Raw genomic sequence first — 23,004 nt, 5'->3', positions numbered from 1 at the left:
TTGGATAATTATAAAGAAAGTAAGAAGAAAGGATATACAAGTGAAAGATGAGATGTCAGGAAACTGTTATATCAAGTAAATTGTGAATGAGTAGTAAAATAAATCGTCCGAAGTATAATTTATAGAATTATAAATATTATTATAAATATTATTATAATTTATATAAAAATGGATTCGCACGATTATTAGATTATTATCTCAATTCATACATATATACCTACATCACAGATAATATAATAAATTTATATGAATCAGGATGGACAATTATATATTAATATGCTAAACTACTTTTATATGGCCTAGTATACAGAGCATTCATCAAAATGCAACATGACAATCAGCATACCGTTTATTTAATAAAATGATATTATTTGAGAAATTGGAATATCTTTCTTCTCACAAATATCCACAATTATCGATGGACTTTCCTATATAATTTCAATGAGGGAAGCATCTTGACGAGAGTGATGAAGTGGCCGATCAAGTAGCCAAGTAATGCACCTATAACACAAGGAATTGGCCAAGCTTGCCAAGGGCGATCCCAGTCTAAAGGGATAACAATAGCACCTAGCCAAGTGCCTAATATTGTCATCTGTATGTTGAGTTTTAAAGCGTTCGAGAGGATAGTGCTCTTCAGGGAATAAACCCCTGTCAAGATATCCACCGTATGATCCTGTCCCAGGTGCAAACTGGTGGATACATAAGTCAATGTGATCAGGGTGATGACTAGCATCGTTGTCTCCTCGTGATCAGTTAAAATAGGTGCGCCAAACAGCACGATTGTTAAGTAGTAAAATATCGACAAACAAAACGCATTGAACAAGAACTTGATGATATCTCTCAGATTCTTCGCCCAGAATGTCTTGGCCTTCGGATAGGCTCGTTGTTCAATCTTGATTATAGTAGGTGCCTCCGCTTGCAGCATAGGAAACAGCAGCTTTATCACTTCGGCGAATGTTAATATCATCAACACGGGTAGGAATTTGTACTTGCCGACATTGTACAAATTGTCATTAAACTTCACCAGTGTCAGGATTCCAGAAAGGTAGATGCAAGTGAAGGAGCAATAAGACAACAGTAGTCTCTGCTCAGTTTTGGTGCTAACGCTCATTTGGCCGTAATTGTAGATTTCTACCGAAGGATAGTAGTCTCTGTTTCCAGCGTTCCGTACCTGTAAACTTTTTATATGTTCTGTACGACCAACTCACACGTCTATAGATTAATTTTGTAAAATTTTCCTCGGATGAGGGAAATTAGGTGCTTTCTGCCCTATTCTTAATAATATGGCGCAAAGACACTGTGCCAAATTCTATAATAATAAATAATACTGTCAATCAAACTTGTAAACAGAATCACTTTTTAATAATTCTAAACTTCTCGTACAATTCGCAATGGCCTTAGGCCTTTCTTTTTCACGACAGTCTTGAGTCTTTCAACGACATAATTGAATTTTATTAATAAACAACGCGGAAAAACCGCGATATGCAGAGCGCCTGGGATCGAACCCGGAATGGATGGATTATGGATACACATTTAAGGTTATGTTGTCAGCTGACATGAACGTCACATCCAGCACACGGAGGAGGTTCGAAATTTTCGTTAATCGTTAAACGCTCTTATCTCATCCTAAGAGTGTCACCATGGGTAAAAATAAGCAGGCGCAACGTACCAAGAACAATGCCCGGGTAAATACCAATTACACGTAATCGTTTGGTTAAAAATTACTCGTGTAATAATAATTTCATAATATAACCTATCACATTTATTGGGTCTGTTCCTTGTAGTTGCATTCTTCTTTTGCCTCACTCAAAATGAAATAGATATCAATGTTGCAGAGACAGAGGAGAAAATAAAATGTATAAAAGATTCAGCTACAAAGAACAAATCTACTGACAAATCTATAACATATGTCGTCACCCAACAATACTTATCACTACATAAACAGATAATTTGCTTGTTATAAGTCAAAAACAAATTTTACATAGTGTCTGCTAGAAATTTTATGTGTCTACAAAGTGCCAGCAAAAATGTAATAATAAAATCTGTTAACGGAATGATGGTTGAATTATCTGTAGAACTGAATAGAATTTGCTATTTCGTGACTATTAAAGTGATATATTATGTTTAAATGATTATGAAATAACAGACTCTTTGGTTTCTGTTTGGTTTTTGCTGGAATTTGCCAGATCATGTTGACTAGCAAAATATTAGCTTAATACAGACTCAGGTAATGTCAGTCTGATGCAATATTCTGTAATATACGAATCTATTAATAAATTGCTAATATTTTGCTTACTAACAAGGAGAGAACACAGTGGATTCGTCACGAATTTTGATTTTCTTCAACTGATGAATCTACATTAAAAATGAATTATGCAATGTCCAAGAATTTTATTGAATGACTCAATAATAGCTCAATAATGGATAGTTTTTGAGCCATCGTGTATCAAAAGTGTAAAACTTGTAAAAGTGTAAAACTCAAGCATAGATTTTTGATATGCCATAGCTCAAAAACTGTTTATTAAATTATTATTAAACCTTGTGGCTGTGACATCTTTTGTTCATATTATATGTGAAATAAATTGTGAAAACTAACTCATTTCACCAGGATTAAATTTTCCATATAATTAGTTCTTTCATTAAAAATTATTATTTACAAGGCTTATTCAAAACGCTTAAATATGACTCACATAACACTACTTTTTTATATTGATTCACTATATTGAAGGAGATCAAAATCCATGACGAATGTCCTCTCCTTGTAAATATGATAATTCATATTATTTTGTACTTTTAATGGTATTTGTTTAATATTTAGCTGTACAATTTTTTAACATTTTTTTTAGCCATCAAATAGTAGCCGCAGTGCAGAACTTTTGGGGATCGCAATGCCTAATTTTGTTGGGTTCTCGGCAGTTAAGGACGGAGGATATGTTCCTGTTCTACCTGGATTATCCTTATGTTCCCTAAATGAGGTTGAAATGAACAATATAGATTCTAATTTTCAAGTTATATTAAAAAAGATGAGTAAGAAAGATGCTACGACAAAATTTAAGGTTTGTTTAGTCATTGATTTAATCGTTGATCAATTTACAGATTTTGTAAACTAATGTATATATGTGCAGGCATTACAAGAATTTGCAACTCTATGTCAAGATGCAGAATTGTCAGCGGTAGAAGGTATGTTACCATTTTGGCCAAGATTTTATTGTGCTTTGTCTATTGATATAGATCACAGAGTGAGAGAAGCTGCACAGTTGGCACATGCAGCTCTTGTCAAACGTGTAGGCAAAAGTATTGCAATGTATCTAAAACAATTGGCTGGTGCTTGGTTTACCTCTCAATATGACACATATCCTCCAGCGGCATCAATTGCTACCAACTCTTTCAATAGCACATTTCCACCTTGGAAAATAGTTAATGCGATTATTCATTGCCAGTGCGAAATTTTATTATACATTAGCAACAATGTAATTGTGCACACAGCCCAAACGTTATCGACGCAGAAGTCTCTTACTAACGAAGAAATGGAAGCTAAATATGAAAGAGTACTGGTAGCAAATCTCCAAGGATATAATTGTTACTTCAAGAAAGTGCCGCTTGACGAAATCGATAAAACCTTGGAGATTCATAATAAAATTTTAAGCAGTTCAAGGTTTTGGAAACTGGCTAAACACGATGCTTTGCCAATAAAAACAGCTTTTTTCAATGTATTGACATCAATAATGGAAAACGCGGGAAAATTATTAGAAAACGAAAAAAAAAGAACAGTGACTACCATCATGAATAGTCTTGATGAATCTGAACCTGTAATTTTATCAGTTGTGTGGGAATCAATGCTCATAGCTACAACGAAAATTGATGATTGGTATCTTGTAGTAAATATTAATAAACTCGTACTCCCAAAATTGTGGCACACTTTACGATCCGGTGGCCAGTGTTGTGCTAGCACCGTTTACCCAAATCTGCTACCCTTTGTCAGTCAATTTCCAAAGTTTAACATTGATCTTACTGATCTGTATACGAATTTCTTTAACAATATGCGTCAAGGATTTTCTGTCAAAAGTGTGCAAATGAGCCGTTCAGAAACGCTCGCTGTAACAACATCTTTCATTGAATGTTTACGTTATTCGATCCTCATAAACGCCGAAAATGTAAATTTATGCGTTCGGCTTCTTAAGGAACAGCTTATGCCTGTTATAGAAGCTTGCATTACGGATAGTATTTTTATGAAACAATGTTGTTTTATCGAGATTACGCATTTAATAAGATATTGGAGTAAAAATCGTAATAATGAGAAATATAAATCATACATTTCTTTAATGGAACAGTTTTGGATTGAATTGCCATTATTATTCGAAAAATATATGAATATGTCAAAGGGGATCGCATGTACTGCAGATGGAAAAGATTCTCATATCGAATTTTTGTTTTATTTGAAAGATGTACCAGATCGCACCCGTAAGAAATTAAAAGTAAAATTTTCCGATCCAAATGATTCAGTTATCGTGAGCGAACCAAAGATAAAAGTTGCCGATGTTTATGCGGATACTGTTTTTAATACGGAACTTTGCAAGTTTGTAAATGAACTCTGTACAATTTACTTTAATTCGATAAACGTATCGATAAATGATCATCAAAACATAGAATATATCGAACAGCTGAATAAACTTATGAAACATTTTGCAAGTAAAGAATTATTTATTGCATTTTCAAAATCATTTAAATTTGATGAGAACTTCTTTGAGTTTTATGATAAGAGCTTGAAACCTTTATTGATACAAAAATCAAAAATAGCTGAACAAGTTCTTGAATTATTATTCTATTTTATTACATATATAAATGACGCAGAAAAGGATACAGTTCTAAAATCATTAATCGAATTAAATGATATTGCAATAATAAGAAATGTCATATATTGCTGTTTATCTGAACATAACAGAAATGATAGCGTAATTAAAAAATGGTATACACAAGCTAATATATCTAAACTATTAGTTGATATCACCAAAGAAATTGCTTCATGCAGCGATGAACAGTATGATTTTGAAAAAAATCAAAATTTGATTTTATCAGCTTTTGAAATTCCGGAAATTAGAGATTTATTAATAAATAATGAAGGAACAAGTGAAATTGTATCGATTCTATGTGATTCATTAAATGGAAGAGATGATACTTGCTCCATGCAATTTGTTGCATTTATTACGAAATTGATGATTTTAATGTGGAAACATAATCGAACAATATCAAGTGCTGTACAAATATTGGAAACACTTTTTGAATTATGCACTCGAGAACATGATGCTTTAACTGCTGATACTATACGTAATTGTTGGAAAGAAGGATTCGTAGAAAGTAGCCAAAAATTGTCTATTTTTGAATTTAATAATCTTATTAAAAGATATGGTATTATTATCTGGAGTAAAATATATAATATACACGGAAATCCTATTAAGAATACATTAGTTAATTTGGCAACAGATGTTTTAGAAGTTATAATTAATAATATTGACATTACAAAATGTGATTGCATTGAAGAAACTATTCTGTCATTCCTAACGGCATCTGACATAAAGTTGTGGATTGAAGAGATAACCGTTATTGCAATATGTGGCGAAATGTTAACAGGCTATTTATATATGTCCAATGTTGAGAAGAAAATACGGATTTTACAACAACCTACATCTATCAATATAATAAACGATATCTCTTCGGATAATACAATAAATTGTTTATTATGGGCTTTATTTATCACTGATTTGCTTAATAATCTGTACGAGAGACTAAAAGGCATTGATTCAGAAAATGCTAATACAGTTTCAGAAGAAGAAAATTTTGAATTAAACGATTTAAATTTATCAGGAATTATGGAGATATTAATAGATATTATATACGTAGTTAGCATAGTAGATATATACAGTAAGCATTATAAATCCACTAAATATTATAATAATGTTGAAAAATTTCGTAATTTGCTCAAAAAAAGTTTTGTTAATTTGCATAAATATTTTACAAAGAATATCCATGATGATATATTATCACGTATACAAACAAATCAGAAAAGTTATGGATGTATGCTACCATATATAATTTATACATATTACAATGAATTTTTCTCGAAAGATCAACTTGAGAATACCATGAAATATTTTGAAAATTACAACAGCAATGAAATTGCAGGAGAATATGATGATGAAACGAATATTCAAATATTACAAATCTTAAATTGGCCACAAAATGTTTCGCAAATATTAACACACGGCGAAATATATTCAATAATTGCCACAAGAATTATGATATCTAACATTCCCAAAGATCAACCTCCTTCATTATATGATCCTATTATGGATCATACAATTATGTTACATTTTAATGCACTTTCTGCAGTTTTGGATCATGATATTTCTGATATTTCATGGGATAAATTGTTTTTGCAGCTAGAAGTTATAAGATTGTTTGAGACAGTTGTTCAACATATTCCGCAGAAGTTGAAACAAGAATATTGGGATGTTATCTTGATATTTCTCACAAAGTGGCAACAGTTATATAACAACGCCAAACATAATTATAGTGACATTAAAATAACAATGTTGATAATAGCATTTAGTCAATTGTATTATGCAGTTGAAACTCTGATGAACAAACATAAATTGAAGCCAATACCAGAATTACCTTCAACACTCTTAGATGAATGGAAAAATGTAATTGCTGGCAATATATATAATGGCATTGTTCAAACTTGGATATTTTATGCAGATTTATGCAATCAAAATACGGACATTATAAAATCTATTATACCATTGAATTACTTGGGAAAGGCAATTTGTGCATTTGACAGTAGCATATTATTCAAAAATTATGATGAACAAACCGAAACGATTGATTTCAACAAGATGTTAATGCTATCTCTGAAATTACTACAATCTCCTGTTCCTAGCATTCAATTGGGTGCCTATTATGTATTGAAATATATGGTACCGGAACTTGTACAACATGATAAAGTTCTTATTGAATCTGACAACTTCGAGACGAGTAATCTTAATATTAAAAAATTCGAAGAAGTACTATCAAATATGCAGACTATTATAAATACAATGCTTATGGAATTCAAGTGAGTCTCTGCTTTATATTAAATTTTAATTGAATCATCATATTTTTTTAATCATTTATTGTAATATTGTCTTTTTTTAGATTATGTGATACAGTTACCTGCACAATCCAACCGTTTACAGATTCTTACACATATACATTAGGATATCTATTAACATGGGCAATTGTATTAGATATCTGCGAAAAGTCTCATAGTGATTTACGATATCAATATGCTGAAATATTGAAGTAAATATTTTAAGTATTATAATGCACATTATCCATTTTTGTGATTTCTGTATTATTTATAACATTTTTATTTATTATATTTTTTATACTAATTATCATTTTACATTTTTTATACTAATTATCATTACTTTAAATTTTAGAATTAAACTTTTCCCTTATCTGTTGGATAATATCTTCAAGTTAATACCTATGGAAGCGTTACAAGATAATAAAAATAAAACCGTAAAGTTGCTAGAACTATTTACCACTGCTCCAGTTTTTCGTTTCAAAGGTACTATTAAAATTAATATTACATTTACATAAAATTTGATTTATTATATATTGTTTTATTACATCGCAATATATGTATATTATAGAAAGTTGGACGGAAGAGAGATTAGATCATATTGTATGTTGGTTATATACAAATTGTTTGCGGCTTCTACCAGTATTAGTTAGACAATGGCTAAGTACAGTTGATAGCAGAGTCAGTGCAACAGTAGACAAGATTACAAGTCATTATGTTAGTCCTATGTTATGTGAAGATGAGCTTCTTTACAGCAGATTACAATTGGCTAATGTTGAAAATATGCAGGTATGTTTTTTTCTCTCAAACTCTGCTTCGTCCATATACAAATTTTAATTTTATTAAAGATTTATTTAAGCCATTATTTCAATAGGTTGTATTTAAAGATTTCTGTTTATTATCAAGTTTAATATCGTGTGCTTTGTGTTGTTATAGGTAAAAGTACACTCTACAGCAAGGGAAGTAGTAGCTGTGTATCAAATGGAAGATACAAAATTAGAATTAAGTATAGTGCTACCACCAAACTATCCTTTAGGTAGAGTGAAAGTAGAATCTGGTCAACAAGTAGATGGTATGGCAAAATGGAAAAATTGTCATATGCAACTGTCTAAACTTCTCACACATCAAGTAAGTCGCAATATGTTTGTATGTATATGTTATAAAATATATGTTCTAAATATATATATTTTTTATAGAATGGCTCTGTTTGGGACGGTCTTTTAATGTGGAAACGTAATTTGGATAAAAAATTTGCCGGTGTCGAAGAGTGTTATATATGTTTTAGCATTTTTCATATCAGTACATATCAAGTACCAAAATTGTCATGTCATACTTGTCGTAAGAAGTTTCATACTCGCTGTTTGGTGAGCATACATTATTTATTAACATTTATGTCGTAATATCTTTCTATATATTATATATATATTTTTTATTTCAGTACAAGTGGTTCAGTACAAGTCAAAAATCTACCTGTCCAATTTGCAGAAACGTATTTTAATCTGGTTTGAAAAGATGTTTTTTTGTTTACATAGAAACAAATTATTCATGGTACAAAAATGAAGTTAAAAAATTACAGTGAATGAAAAGGAGAAATTACGCGAAACAAATATATGTATTACAAAATTAATTTAAGAACTGAATGCATAATGTGATATAACATAGTGTATAACAAATTATAAGACAATATAATTGCAAGGAGAAATAATTGCATAACCACATACAACAACTTACGTAACACAGACAAGAGAATTCTCTTTTTTATTTAGTATTGCTTCTCGTGATGATTTCTGTTATTCTGTATTGATTTTTCATTTTTAAATCAATATAATCTATACTGATCAAGCAAATATTTTCATTATATAATAAAAATGCGAAAATATAATATTTCATTTAAACATACATGTATGTGTATGCGTGTGCGTGCGTGCGTGCGTGCGTGTGTGTGTGTGTGTGTGTGTGTGTGTGTGTATGTAATAAAATATTTTATTTAAGTTATAAAGAAAAATATCTTCATTATATAATATATAGAAATACGAATTAGTGTTTAAGATATATGTATATATTCAACAGAATTAATTTTTAAGTTTTAAAGAAAAATAGATTATATAATCTTGTTTTTATTATCAGGAAAGTTACTTAAAGAAAAATAAATATAGTAATATACATAAAGATATTTTTTTTATAATTGTATAATCCCATTTGAATTTATAGGTCGTCTACCCTGAGCAATTTTTGTTCTCACAAAATGGGCCCCGAGGGCTCGTAGATAATTGAACGTTGACATTATTGACAATTGATATAAATTTGCTGATAGACATAACTCAAATACTCGAATTTTTATTTAAAACTGTGATTTAATGTTATCATCCAAAATTGATTATCAAGAGAGATAACTATAGAAAAAAATGGGACGGCAGTATATAAAGATATTACAAGTACATATTTACGAAGCATTTATGTAATGAAAGATCATAAATTTAATAATATATTAGCCAAATATTTATGTTAACAACGGTTTATGTTTCGGGTCAACCCTAAAATCCTAAAATTCAATTAATAGAGCTGTCAGTCCTAAATGAAATCTGTATTCCATTGGCTGAATTTTAAGATTTTAGGGACATAACTAGGCATTAAATAATTAGTTGTGTGCGTGCGCGCGCGCGCGCGTGTGTGTGTGTATGTGTTACAAACTAATATATATATAATCATAAAATTAATACTATATTATTAGTTTCCTACTCTTAATTTTGAATTTTAACAGGAGCACTAATTCCCGTAAAAATGTCGGTCTTTAATAATATCTCGTCGGTGGCTCGGATGTCAGTGTCAAGGTCTAACCCATCTAATCAGATCAGACAGGCAGATACAAGGTGACAAGGTCTGTTTTCTGCTGAACTAGTGCAGTTTTGGAATTTGAAATGAGATAGGTTTGATTTGTTGAAAGTGAAAAAGAGAGTGCTAGTGCAGTCTAGTGCAGGAACAGAAAACAGACCAACAAATGCATAAGTTAGTGCGTAAAGAGCAGTGTGATGGTTCTTGTTTGTATTACAAACTATTTCTGAGCACACAATAATTATTTAAAAAAAAAAAGTGCGTGTCATTCAACATAGAACTTTATGATATATCATGCATATTAAGAAACTTTGTATGATAATGTGGTGAATAGCTGTCAAACGGCAAGACTTTGATTTGCAATTGATTCCTAAATAAATGAATAATGATACTAAATATATCTTAGGAAAGAAAACGTAAAATGTAATATTTCTTGCAGAGTAATTAGTAGCTCACTACGTCGTAACTTTGCACAAATTAAATTTTTTTTATTAATAGACACAAACATAACCTAAAAATATAGCACTGATAATTACTAAATTAAATCTCACATTAAATTTCTTCTTTATCCTGCACTATATCGCAAATAGTTAAATTTGTTGAAAAACTCAGATTTTGCAAATTATTTAAATTTTTATCAGCAGAATGCCAGCAAATAATAGATTCTGCTAAGAATACGAAAAGTGATGACAGAATAATGATATATTTATTTTATTTAAAAATAATAGATTTTGCTCGATCTCTTTCTGTTGATACAAGATATTAGATTATATTAGTAGACTTTATACTGACAGACCAACAGAGTTTAATGCAAATGTAATTTTAGTTAATTTGTTGTAGAATTTTGGCATACTGCTAATATTTTGTTTATTGCTTACATTCCCTGCATTAAAGTGAGATACCTGATTAAAACTTCAGAAAAAAAAGAGAGAAGATAAAAATACCAGAAATATAATTATAAAAACAAAATTTGTTATCGTAATGTGTGAAGTATTCTGTAATTATATTGCGAAGTGTTAATTTTGAAAGATATATTTTCTGTTGTAACAATTAAAATAATTGTGTATTAGTGTCCCAATAATTATAAAATACTCAATTATTATTACAATAACTACAATAATTGTATTATATTTTATATTTTGCAGAGACTGTATAGATATCATATCTTAGCATTGATTTCCGCATTGTCGTGAGATGCAATATGTCGATTAATTCCAATTTTTAAGTGGTTTTTTCACAAAGCACTTGCTTTTTAATCTCTATAATTAGATTTTATATTATGTTAGAGTATAAATTTTTATTATCAAGCAAAGATTTAATAATTGTCTAATCAGTGAACTCAATTTTTGTATAATTGCTTCTTTTATTTGAATTTATTATGTATACATATGTGATTTTGTGATATTTGGTTGCATTTTACTAATGGTATTTTAGTAACAATTTTAAGCATCAAAGTTTTAACTTTCAAGATAATTTTTCAACAGGATTGTAAATTAGTTATTAATGCTGCACTTTTTAAATATAACATCAAATTTTTTAAAATCTGGATAAAAGAATTAAAAAAGAAATTTTTAATTTTTTTTCAATGTCGAAATAAACTCTTTTAAAAGAACTAAAAAGATTTCTTTTCAGCATTGTTTTATAAAGCAGTCTAATGATTAAAATTAAATGTTTGTTACTTTATACCATTGCTTTTGGAAAAAAAATTTTTTATTAAGATAAAATTATCTGAGATAAGTCAATATTCTCTAATGTTAATATACTCTTTCTTTTGTATAAGTTCTTGAATATTTTTTTACAAATTCTTTTACTTTTCCATATATAAAATTTTTCTGTAATTTGGTTTAGAAATTTTCAGAAAAATAACATTGACACTTTAAATTTCGAAAGATTATCTCGAAAATACTCTGTAAAATAATTTTTTATAAAAACTAGAAAAGAAGTTCAGATACCTCATAATTTTATTCTACTAATATACCAATTATTTTTGTTCATAGAATGCTGTCAGGACAATTTGTTCGTAATATTCAGTTGCGTATAACACGATATTTTACTCGTAGCAGTATTTTAAGGGAAATTAATAAAGTAGATAAAATTCCTGCACAAAAAAACAATGAACCTACAAAAGATAGTGTTATGGGTAAGGATAAGATAAATTCTTTCTATATATAAATTAATAATAGAATCGATTAATTTTGTTTGTAGTTAAATTTATTTTTAAGAACTATTACTTAAAAGTTTACTATTAGTAATTTGCAAATTCCTACTTAATTTGCGATTTAATTCTGAAAAAGACGTGCAAAATGAAAATGTCAAAAACACATAAAAATGTAATTTCTTACGTATGTACACATTTTATAGGTTCACGCATGCATCGGGTAACTAATTTTGACAAGAGAATACTTGTTTGGGTAAATCGATATCCGAGCATTGCAGATGTTCCTAAGGACGTTACGTATGTGTTGCATCTGTTTTTATATCATATGAAATCATTTAACAAAAAATAGAAATTTAATACAAAAACATAAATTTCGATATATTTGAAATTGATTTGTCTTCAGTAGAAAATTTTAACAATGACAATCACAAAATTGTAAGAAATATAACTCATAATATTATTTTTGAAGTAAATTTTGGATTTAAGAAATATATTTATAACATTTTTCATATGTAATAAACTTTTTTGTGATTATCTTATTTTATATCATTTAATAAATAAATATTTTCTTAAACAGAACGGACTGTATCCTCGGTGCGAGAAGTAAAGCACGAATCAAGACATGTAATTATATGATAGTTTTTACCATAATTGGTTGCATAGGCGCTGTAATACTTGGAAAACGACAAGCTAAAAGAGGAGAAACTTTGTTTAAACAAAGAGAAGACTGGCTCAAAGAAGTCATGGCAGAAGATAAAAAGAAATAAATTGTAAATATTAGGAAAATGTAGAAATCTTTAGGATTTAATTTTTAGAACAAATTTTCTGGGAAGCAGATGGATATTATTTAAATCCTGATTAGTTATTATTTAAAAATGAGATTTCCACATGATATTTTTTAACAATAATAAAGATATTATATAATAAACATTTAGTTTTGATCGTTCCAATGATTTGTATTTGTAATATATAAGGCTGTTCTTTCAAATCTTTTGTAGTAACAAAGCAGTAAAATATATTCTATGTATGTACAAATATCTATTGTAAAATTATGTATTTTATTTACATTTAGATCATCGATATATGTAATGAAATGTCTGATTCTCATTAAATTTAGTAAGCATTCTAATTGCTACAATATTTAAATATATTGTATAATCTCTGTAATCTGTGTAAAATATCCTTGTACATAATGAACGATTACAATAAATTCTTATAAGAGAATCAATATATATTGTACATCATCGCAAAATAATAATGATTCAAAAAACCAACTTGTCAGTGACGTTTACAAAATTACTATATATATAACTATATATATGACAATTCAATAATAGCATTCAAATAATCATGTATCAATATTTTCAGATTATTCGGAAATTCTATGCGTCTATGTGTAATGGTTTGTAGAATCCACGGCACCTCTCATAATACACTTGTATTGTACGTTTTTTTACAACTTCCTCTATATTAAGCTCAGACCGTAGCAGCCTCAATTTGGTCTGTTCATTTCTCAAATTTTTTATTAATGTCGGATTTTCGTCACCATTCTCTCTCAAATCTTTTAACTGCACCAATCTTTGCTTAGTAATGTTCACACATCTTGTAATCGCTTGTGTCCTCTGCTTGTGCTCGGATTCTATTTGTTGGTACAAGTCTTTACACTGCGTGGTAGGATCCACCTGACTTTTGAAGGATTCGGTAGGAATTGTAGTGTTCAGCATGTAAATTATTTGATCATCTATTTGTCGCATCTTTCTTAACGTATCCTGAAATACAAATTATATGTTTTTATTTTACTTGTATAATTTATCATGTATTTATACTATAATCTGAATAAAATTATGTATTGATATTTTTCAAGATTGGTAAAGACTAACGTTTTTTTTTTTTAAGAATAAAACATATTGTGTTCCTTCTTAAATATGTTTTTAATGTTTCAAAAATGCTTTAAACAATAAAAAATATATATTTAAAACATATTAAAAACATCGATTAAGCACGTTTAAAACATGTTTTTTACCAACCCTGATATTTAAAAAAAATGAGAAGATATATGAAGGTATACGTAGAAATGTGATATATATTTGAATTTAAATATACATATATATTTCTGTTACACTTATTGTTAGCTAACTTCACGTACAAACACGTTCCTAACCTCTCACTAAAGTTGTCCATATACAAATACGTCTAGAAAAAAATGTAAGTTTGATAGTAACATTGAGATTTTATGCATTAATTTTTAATCTTTCTTTGTACCACAGCATAATTCTTTTATATCATATAAATATATAAGATAATAGCCACTAGCCGGCATCAATTATAAAAAATTTTAATATTTTATTTTAAATTAACTTAAGCATTGTTAAATATATGAATGTTTGATATGCTCGTATAATGCGGCGTGCGAATGCACGAGTGTTATATAAGCTCTGCTTTCGAAAATACCTGAAATTCTAAAAAATCACTACACTCCACACTCGTGGCTTCCATTTTTTTTAGGTTGGAAAGTAATATGGGTCGCGTGCACACACACACGAACCAGTTCGAACAAGATTCATTGCAAGTTGGAATGGAAGGGATAAGAGAATTTTTTAAATTAAAATTTACTCGTTTTATATTTTTTAAATTGCATTTTGTCAACCAATGTAATATTCTTTATTTCAGATCAATGATTGATTAATTTTTATATTTACTTATTTTCATGTTACGCCATTGGTTCAAATATCTTGATCGAACATTTGAAATATTAAATACTTTATTTAAATATCTGGGATTAATAATAATAAAAATAATCTTTTTAAATACGTAATTTCGTCTGGGAAATAAAAACCGACTATGAATGTCAGCCTTAATGCTTATTATACACTGGGCTGCGTGCAGGAATTACGCCCAGATAACTTTAAGCTATAGATTACGTTACGTATATTATAGCAAAAATGCATGCTAAAATTAATTCCTGAACTGGATACGAGAGATGACGCGTGATATCCAATAAGAACTCTGCTTTGTATCGTCACGTGCAAAAGTGAGCAGAGCTTTATCACGATTCAAAGTAAATATGTATAATGTAAGAAATTTATTTGTTAATACCTTTAAAATATCTAATTTTAATTATATTGTTGACATTTAAAAGTAACACAAATAATATTATAGGACGGGAATTTCTGAAATATCGCGGATCAATCAATGCGCTATTTCATCTTGCAATTTGAATAAAGTTGGAATTCTTCTAATTGTAAGTAAACTACATTTAATTTAAACTACAAAGTAAATTGCAAAGTAAGTTAAGTTGCAAAGAAAATTTTAATGAATAAAAAAGAATCTGTAGAGATCCTCCACTATCCCAGCCGATTTTATCCTCTTTTCTTTGTATACTTACCCGTAAAAAACGAGCTACTAATAAATTTAGTAGTCTGTTTTTGCAGATAAATATATTTTAAACTTATTTCTTATTTTTGTCTAATTATTTTATTATATTTTGTTAATCATATTACATAATACAGCAAAGTACAATAAAATAATTAGCAATTACATTGCATAATTTTTTCAATATTATCTTTTATTATAATCTTTTACACATTCAATAATTACAATAATACAATAATAATTGCTTACAATACAATACAGTATAAATGCTGTCCGAAATATAATAAAAATTATATTATAGAAGCATAATGAGCATAATTAATAAAATTTAGTAATGCGATTATACGAAAACGTCGAAAATACATACGATAACACAAATTTTTCTAAACCAATGAAATATTGAAAAGCAGAATAAAATACTAACAACAATTATTATTCGTATTTACGATTAATTATAAACATACAATTATAAAATTTATTAATATCGCGATAAAAAGTCATTAATATATTTACGACAGCACTTTCATCGCGTTCAAAATAACTATCACAATAATTTGATATGCACTAATGAAAAAATACGGGTAGGCAGGACAATAAGTATGGATAGGTAGGACTATAAACACAATTATTATTTTAAACTTAAAAATTGAATTGTATCTCTCACACACACACACACACACACAAATTAAATGACGCTTGAATAAAATTTCGCGATCGGTTAATTAAGTTTTATTTAAAAAACTAATAATTAAAAATTAATAATTAATAATTAAAAGACATAATAAATCTAACTATTAAACTGTATAATATATGTTGGTAGGGATATATGTCAATATATGTATATATCTATTTGATAATTGAAAAGAAAAAACTAAAAATTGAATAAAATTTCAAATTAATTTTAAATTTCATTTAATTATCAGCATTTCGTTCTACATATATATGTATGTATTTGTAGATATATAAATATTTTGTGTTTTAATTCTGTTTTGATTATTTCTCGAATTAAAATTCTCATTTCAATCTCTAACTTTCATTACAAAATGTTAAATTTTTTTTTATATTTCGTTTTATTATATTTTTCTCTTCAGAATAAATAAAAACTAATACGAAAAAGAATAAATTAAACATAAACAATTTCTACGAAAATTAAAACTTTATAAATATTTGATGAATACAAAAATAAATCTTATTTTTATATACATGCTGAATAAGATTTATCATTATTCACTTGTTATCATAATAATTATTAAACCTAATTTTACTATAAGAATATATACGAAAAAATAAATTGAAATACTACACCCCAAGTAAAAAGTTTGGAAGCACTTTTAAATATTGATTGACTTTTTAAACATTTTTAGGATTACTTATCCAAATATCCATAAGAATTAATTTTTTTAAATAATAATTCTTTAGATACAATAATTATTATTTTATTAGATCTGAAGAATTAGTGTTAAAAAACACATTACAATTTAACAAAAATATTTAAGTAAATATTCCTAAAAATGTTAATTTAAACAAAAATTAATTAATGTTTTAAAACTTTTAGCTTGGAGCATACGTACTTGCAAAAACTTATACTGCATAAATTATATAATTATTTATATTTTACACACAATTAATATACAAAATATAACGCAATATATGTAACAATCACAACTTTCATTCATTTTGAACATTATTGTATATAAGTTAATCTTTTTAATTGCTGTATACAATTTTGAGAGACTACATTATACATTATAACATTTATGCTCATTAGTAACAATTCATTAGAAAATCTGAAATGATGCCTTATGACACTATATTATAATATGGTGTCATGAAGTACACAAACGTGATAAATTGAAGAAAGAATTAAGATATTCTCAGTAATGTTTAACTTTTGGCTGATATCCCAAGTTTGTTAATTCCTTCGTCATAATTGCTACAGCTTCAGAAGAAATAGCTTTATTTGGTTCACGAGGTAGACCTACATTAATGTCAGTAAGAAGAACCATTGCTTCTTTCATAGATTGCACCCAATTACCTACAAATAATTGATTTTTTGTAACAATCGATCTGCATTTCATCAGATGAAAAAAATACACTTACCATGTTTCATTATAGCAACCACAGCGCTTGTGAGCTTCTCTTGCATATCCTTGGCTTTTAATATATCTCCATTCTTATAAACAGCAAGAAGCTGCTGTATATGTTCCGGAAATATGTTTATGGTAGTTACTATGAAGGAATCAAATCCCAGTACAGACGCAGCGTTCATTAACTACAGAATAAATCAAATATATTTTTATTATACTGAAGAACGCGCAAACTGAGTAGAAAATAAGACAATATAGTCAATAATTGCATGACATCGGGTTTAGCATTTATAATGAGTGTAAAAAGTATTTGTACATGCAGGAAAAATTTTTTAAAATTTTGTTTTTAAAAAATAAACTTTATCCAGCAAGAAATAACTCATTTCAATTTGATATTGAACAGATATTGTTGCGATTTCGACCAATTCAACGTTAATGTTTGATTATTAGTTTCTCACTGGGTAATTAGCAATTTATACATAAAGAACAAAATAGACTATATATCTTAAAATTTTTGTGTCAAAAAGATGTGTAATTAAATAAAATAAAGATGTAATTAATAAAATATTATCTGAAAAATAAGCAAAATTAAAAATGATATTATTTGGACAAAAAATTTCTACAGTCAAGAAATTTAGTTTCTAAAATCAGAAACACATTTGAAGCTCGTTTATATTAGAACAAAATGTATTTATTATATAAAATTGCTAATTAATGTTTATTTTCTACAAATGAAACTTGTTTATAAAAATTTTCTCTTGTACGAATTTTTGCACTTATTGTAACTGGCTAGTTATTATAAGCTAGTTACTATAAGCTTTCTGACTTATTTTCTGTTCAAAAAGCGCTAGTTTATTTAATTAGTTCATTTAATGAAAATAACTTTTTTTTCATTACCTGATCATTACCGAGGAAAATAACAAATTTCCCATTATCGGCATGTAATGCATGTGCACCTTCCTCTAAATTGTTGCTGGTGAATTTTATACCGACGAATGATGGTATTTTGTCACCAATAGATTCAAGGAATTGTCCCATGTGTACTACAAAATGTTTATACATGATATTTATGATGCGATACATATACATGTATGTGTACAATAAAATATCAATTTTATAAATTATGTCAGTTGATTATATCCAGCATGCATATATTGAAATATGGAATGACCGCTTACTGTTAACATTAGTCAGCATGGGAATGTGATAGTATAATAACGGTGTCTTTGGCGCTGCCTTGCCAACTATTTCCAAATATTCAATCAGTTCTTTAGGGGTGTTAGGCTTGAAGTACAATTCTGGTAAGCAGAGAATAGAATCCACGTGCAGATTGCTTGCGTGTTTTGCCTATAAATTATTTTTGTTTTATTATTCAGTTGAAAGTGGGATGAATGTTATTCTCCGCTGTATCCGTATATCAGTAATTATACTTACAAGTTCGATAACATCGGGAAGAGGTGCACCTCCTACTTGAACCATCAGGTGTTGCTTTGTTTCTTTCACTACTTTTACCCAGGCTTCGACAACAAGTTTCCTTTCGGCAACAGACATTGACATTCCTTCGCCACTTGTGCCATTAACTATAAAAAAAATTCTTATGAGAGAAATTTAATATAATGTTAGTTATATTGTTAAATATTATATTAGTTCGTCATTGAGATACTTCCAATGAAGTAACAATAAAACGTTTCTAACAAAAGTTTGTTGTTTTCTAATAAAATAATTAATTGCAAAAAAAAAAATTTTCAAAAATTTGTTCATTTTTAAATAAAAGTTCAAAGTCAAATTATATATATTTTTTAAACGAAGCTATATATTTTTTTCTATTATTCTTTTTCTTGTTATTATTTTTTTCTACATAAAAAGACGAATCTATTGATACCTATAATATTATGTATTATTTTGTTTATTCGATCTCAGAATAATTCAATTAATATTTACAACATAATCCACGATCTGTCGTCGATACCCAAAGTAGCAAGATCATAGAAGCAGACATAGAAGTTATTGAAATATGTAAAGAAGAACTAAAATATACATATAAGTGAAATACGTTTATTCGCTGTTTTTTACAAATATATTTTTATTAAAGTAAACGTTTAAACTACATAGCATCTTTTGCAATACAAAACTTTTCAATAAATTGCTATGCGTAGATTCAATTATAATATAACAACGACAATGTTTTACGTTTGGATTTCGTTTTAAGTGTCGACGACAGATTCGTGGATTATGTTGCAAGTATTATGTTGCAAGTAATATTAATTGAATTATCTGGAAATCAAATAATCAAAATGATACATAACACATATCGACATATTTATCTTTTTATGCAAAACAGAAAGAAAAATATATGGTTTCATTTAGAAAATATTCAATTTAACTTTGACTTTTTGTAAAGAAAAAAATAAATTTAAAATTTTTTACGTAATTAATTCTTTATTAGAGCCAAACAAAGTTTTGTTAAATACATTTTGTTGTCAACCCATAGGGAATATCTTAAATAGTATGGCGACTGATCATAGTCATACTTTTTAAGATATAGGAGAAGCACCTTATATATTTTAATAATTAAAATTGATCTTAAAGATAATTTACCAAGTAAACCTTTGACCCCTTTCTTTGCCAAGTATGTTGCATATTGCGGTATAATATCCAAATTGAGAGATCTGTTAAATAAATATTAGACATAATAATTTAGTTTAATATTAGGTTATTAAATTTTCGTCAAGTTATAATTACCCATCATTATTGAAAGAAGTAAATACGGGAACAACAAGACCTCTGTAGGTGTACGGTAATCGCTGCAATCATAAAATTAATTTAGTACTATAAAAACATTTTGTAATTTAATTTATTTAATTTTACATTAGCGGTATATATGTTTCATAAATATTTATACAATTCTTTCTCTATTAATTTGTTTTATATATTTATTTTGTTTTCTGTTTAAGATGAATCTTTAGTAAATCGTGTTACCAGAAATGTCTAATTTTTTTTATAATGATTTTTTTTATAATTCACCTACTCATTTATTTGTGAACTGATTTCCGTGAAAACGTCTTTTACGCGGCCTTGATGATCTAAATGGTATTGATCTATTTCCTTTCGGATACGAGGACATTTTACAATTTTAAAGTTTTTAAATTTTGTAACGTACAATCTGAATTTCGGAGCATAACTAACAGTGATCTTGAGTTCAAAACTGTTGTAACCTTGACACTCTCCAAAACATCTGATCAGTTGCTTGAGCAGACAATAATACCAGAGAAGGTATTATGGGAGAGGCGATCACAATAGATGGATCCTATTGCCCGAGCTCTGGCGCGTTACGTACAGGGATATATAACTCCACCAATTCTTCGAATTTCGATTTCAAATTTTGTCAGATATTCTTCATATGTTGTATTAACATTTTATGTAAAAAAAAAAAATGCATTTTTTGAAAGTATTTTGTAAAGGTATTTCCCCTCTTAAAGTACCGAAAATAAAAATTCTACAATGCAAAATTCTACAGTTAATGATGAAATAAGAGAGAAAAAAGTGTTGAAAATGTAACTTTACACATATAACTTATTGATAGATAGACTCGCAGACGCTTCTTTGACTCTATACAAATCTTACCATACACTTTTATAAAAAATGAGATTACAATAGTTTAAAAAAATTATGATTTTAATAATCACAAAAAAGTAATAGGTTAATGGCCATTCTCGAAAAGTAAACGTAATCTTATTTTGTTTTCGTTCGTTGAAGATCCATCTCTTGAGATTTATCATATGTCCCATATTATTTCATTAAAATATACACGTAGTTTTAATATTTTATCCAAATTATGCAGATATTTGGAATTTTGGGTGGGCTCTGGTGAGGCACCCCAAATTTTTGACACTTTATTCAAGAACTAACTTAAATAATAAAAACAAATTAGATGTAAAAAAAAGTTACATGTCGCAGCTTTTTAGGTAAATTTCTATTTCTTGTTTAAGAATTTTTAAGAAACTGCAACAAAATTATCTAAAAATTATAAAATTTAAATTTCTTTTATTTTCAAGTGTTTTATTCATTAAAAGAATAAGAATTTTGAAATGAAATGTAGTAGATCTTTCTAATTTAGATTTATGTACATTGTCAGGACTAAATTATTTTTTTATTTTAGAATCCTTTTACAATTTTTATTCTTATGAGAAATTATGTACGGAGATCATAGTATAAACAAGATCTGCTAGGAAAGATTTAAATCGCAATATGTATTTTTTATATTGGGAAATAAATATTACAATATAAATTTTGATATATCTTATTAGGAATCTTTTTATACAATCGTTTTTACACAATGACTGGTATTTTAATGTGATACGATTAGATAATTTCTGGAATAAAAAATGCGTGGCAGTAATTTTAACTTAAAAATTTGTATGACATGATTTTACCAGGATCAATATTTATAAGAGCAATATATAACTTGATTGACGATAAGTTGATTCTAAGTTAAGCGTATTTTTTAGTAGAGATATGTGTCTTTTTTATTTTATATTTGTATTAATTATATACATCGTATATAATGATTATTACAGAATGACAATTACGTCAAATATTTATATTTTTTTTTTCTAATTCGATTATATTTGTGTGATGAATATTTGAGAATATCATATACTTACGGGCATTGTGTTAAGCGCGATACTAACGTACACTTTATGAAAGCACCGATGCGAAGAGAATTAAGCAACAACTAAGACTGATGTTCATAATTCCTTCTTATATTCAAGATCGTTGTATGTCCAGTCTTCTAAGATGTTATAATAAACCAATCACAGAGCCGTATTAACTTCTTGAAATATTACGTAAGATTGTTTTGAAGTAAGAACGAACTACAAATGTCATCTTAAATATAGCCTTCCTTGTCGAGTGCTGATAAGATAAATTTTGTTTGTGAAACTTTAAAACCTGTTCTACAGTAAGTCGCATAGGTCGTAATCAGTATTGCTATTGGATATCGCTAATAGCTTGTCACATAATAGATTTGAATACTAGAGTAATGCTAAGCTCAGATTGGGTAGTGCTAAGTTAAAAAGATAAAAGTTTAGTTAAAAAGTTAAAAAAGTTAATCAATTTTAATTTAGTTTAGTTACATTTTATCGGTAACTATTAACTTTGATTTAATTTTTTTGAAGTTAATCCTTACATGCAATGCAAGAGGCCAATGAGTATAAAATGTAGTAATTTTATACTAGAAATTTAAAATGCCTATTACGAAACTGGATCTTTATTACTTCAAATAATTCAATCTTGAATTACTAATGTATTTATTATTACTATTTATTATCAGTTTTAACATCTTTATAATATAATGTTTGATGGTAGCATTAAATTATTTAAAAAAAAATTGTTTATTTAATTCATGATTACTAGAGTGGTTTTAATTACGT

The 23,004-nt window shown here is 27.8% G+C and overlaps 5 protein-coding genes across 11 annotated transcripts; 2 read left to right on the top strand and 3 right to left on the bottom strand.

Annotated features, from left to right (window-relative positions):
* Positions 1-261: 261 nt before the first annotated feature.
* On the bottom strand, positions 262-1,566 carry LOC108747838 (phosphatidylinositol-glycan biosynthesis class F protein). Of its 2 annotated transcripts, none has more exons than XM_018485681.1 (2): positions 1,384-1,566; positions 262-1,171 (listed from the first exon to the last, which is right to left on the bottom strand). In XM_018485681.1, the coding sequence occupies exons 1-2, from the start codon at positions 1,531-1,533 to the stop codon at positions 413-415; spliced, it is 909 nt and encodes a 302-aa protein (XP_018341183.1). In that variant the 5' UTR covers positions 1,534-1,566; the 3' UTR covers positions 262-412. The 2 variants fall into 2 exon arrangements, with proteins under 2 accessions (XP_018341183.1, XP_018341185.1); XM_018485683.1 differs by having other exon boundaries at positions 262-1,178; positions 1,384-1,411.
* On the top strand, positions 1,559-8,962 carry LOC108747837 (E3 ubiquitin-protein ligase listerin). Its single transcript, XM_018485680.1, has 9 exons — positions 1,559-1,685; positions 2,847-3,056; positions 3,126-7,111; positions 7,192-7,338; positions 7,479-7,609; positions 7,695-7,912; positions 8,060-8,251; positions 8,320-8,487; positions 8,562-8,962. Exons 1-9 carry the CDS (start codon positions 1,641-1,643, stop codon positions 8,619-8,621), a joined length of 5,157 nt encoding a protein of 1,718 aa, XP_018341182.1. The 5' UTR covers positions 1,559-1,640; the 3' UTR covers positions 8,622-8,962.
* A 514-nt stretch (positions 8,963-9,476) lies between these two features.
* LOC108747601 (UPF0389 protein CG9231) lies at positions 9,477-12,928 on the top strand. 3 transcript variants are annotated; one of them, XM_018485168.1, is made up of 5 exons: positions 9,477-9,558; positions 9,885-9,993; positions 11,953-12,095; positions 12,317-12,410; positions 12,691-12,928. In XM_018485168.1, exons 2-5 carry the CDS (start codon positions 9,905-9,907, stop codon positions 12,878-12,880), a joined length of 516 nt encoding a protein of 171 aa, XP_018340670.1. In that variant the 5' UTR covers positions 9,477-9,558; positions 9,885-9,904; the 3' UTR covers positions 12,881-12,928. The 3 variants fall into 3 exon arrangements, with proteins under 3 accessions (XP_018340670.1, XP_018340671.1, XP_018340672.1); XM_018485169.1 differs by lacking the exon at positions 9,477-9,558 and having other exon boundaries at positions 9,934-10,129; positions 12,691-12,927; XM_018485170.1 differs by lacking the exon at positions 9,477-9,558 and having other exon boundaries at positions 9,936-10,213; positions 12,691-12,926.
* Positions 12,929-13,493: 565 nt separating this feature from the next.
* Positions 13,494-14,660, bottom strand: LOC108747602 (coiled-coil domain-containing protein 58). 4 transcript variants are annotated; one of them, XM_018485171.1, is made up of 2 exons: positions 14,565-14,660; positions 13,494-13,882 (listed from the first exon to the last, which is right to left on the bottom strand). In XM_018485171.1, exons 1-2 carry the CDS (start codon positions 14,607-14,609, stop codon positions 13,496-13,498), a joined length of 432 nt encoding a protein of 143 aa, XP_018340673.1. In that variant the 5' UTR covers positions 14,610-14,660; the 3' UTR covers positions 13,494-13,495. The 4 variants fall into 4 exon arrangements, with proteins under 4 accessions (XP_018340673.1, XP_018340676.1, XP_018340674.1 ...); XM_018485174.1 differs by lacking the exon at positions 14,565-14,660 and adding an exon at positions 14,275-14,339; XM_018485172.1 differs by lacking the exon at positions 14,565-14,660 and adding an exon at positions 14,251-14,322.
* Positions 14,661-17,265: 2,605 nt separating this feature from the next.
* On the bottom strand, positions 17,266-22,413 carry LOC108747577 (N-acetylneuraminate lyase-like). Its single transcript, XM_018485138.1, has 8 exons — positions 22,237-22,413; positions 20,315-20,376; positions 20,171-20,241; positions 19,007-19,152; positions 18,751-18,919; positions 18,470-18,615; positions 17,586-17,757; positions 17,266-17,520 (listed from the first exon to the last, which is right to left on the bottom strand). The coding sequence occupies exons 1-8, from the start codon at positions 22,240-22,242 to the stop codon at positions 17,360-17,362; spliced, it is 933 nt and encodes a 310-aa protein (XP_018340640.1). The 5' UTR covers positions 22,243-22,413; the 3' UTR covers positions 17,266-17,359.
* Between the last annotated feature and the right edge of the window lie 591 nt (positions 22,414-23,004).

Source organism: Trachymyrmex septentrionalis, unplaced genomic scaffold, assembly GCF_001594115.1.
Source record: "Trachymyrmex septentrionalis isolate Tsep2-gDNA-1 unplaced genomic scaffold, Tsep1.0 scaffold20, whole genome shotgun sequence".
NCBI classification, from domain to species: domain Eukaryota; kingdom Metazoa; phylum Arthropoda; class Insecta; order Hymenoptera; family Formicidae; genus Trachymyrmex; species Trachymyrmex septentrionalis.
The sequence above is the reverse complement of the archived record's forward strand: the minus strand, read 5'-3'. Positions and strand labels throughout refer to the sequence as shown.

Bases quoted from the DNA above. Each gene is read 5' to 3' on its own strand.
- LOC108747838 (XM_018485681.1), bottom strand. From the start codon at position 1,533: ATGTGTATCCATAATCCATCCATTCCGGGTTCGATCCCAGGCGCTCTG. The intron at 1,172-1,383 runs GTACGAGAAGTT...AAAAGTTTACAG, and splicing joins GCCTAAGGCCATTGCGAATT to GTACGGAACGCTGGAAACAG.
- LOC108747837 (XM_018485680.1), top strand. From the start codon at position 1,641: ATGGGTAAAAATAAGCAGGCGCAACGTACCAAGAACAATGCCCGG. The intron at 7,610-7,694 runs GTACTATTAAAA...TGTATATTATAG, and splicing joins TCCAGTTTTTCGTTTCAAAG to AAAGTTGGACGGAAGAGAGA. The intron at 7,913-8,059 runs GTATGTTTTTTT...GTGTTGTTATAG, and splicing joins CTAATGTTGAAAATATGCAG to GTAAAAGTACACTCTACAGC.
- LOC108747601 (XM_018485168.1), top strand. From the start codon at position 9,905: ATGTCGGTCTTTAATAATATCTCGTCGGTGGCTCGGATGTCAGTGTCA. The intron at 9,994-11,952 runs GTGACAAGGTCT...TTTTGTTCATAG, and splicing joins ATCAGACAGGCAGATACAAG to AATGCTGTCAGGACAATTTG. The intron at 12,411-12,690 runs GTATGTGTTGCA...TTTCTTAAACAG, and splicing joins GATGTTCCTAAGGACGTTAC to AACGGACTGTATCCTCGGTG.
- LOC108747602 (XM_018485171.1), bottom strand. From the start codon at position 14,609: ATGGAAGCCACGAGTGTGGAGTGTAGTGATTTTTTAGAATTTCAG. The intron at 13,883-14,564 runs GTATTTTCGAAA...TTTGTATTTCAG, and splicing joins GTGATTTTTTAGAATTTCAG to GATACGTTAAGAAAGATGCG.
- LOC108747577 (XM_018485138.1), bottom strand. The intron at 19,153-20,170 runs GTAAATTATCTT...TTTTTTTTATAG, and splicing joins AGGGGTCAAAGGTTTACTTG to TTAATGGCACAAGTGGCGAA. The intron at 18,616-18,750 runs GTAAGCGGTCAT...AACATTTTGTAG, and splicing joins CATGCTGACTAATGTTAACA to TACACATGGGACAATTCCTT.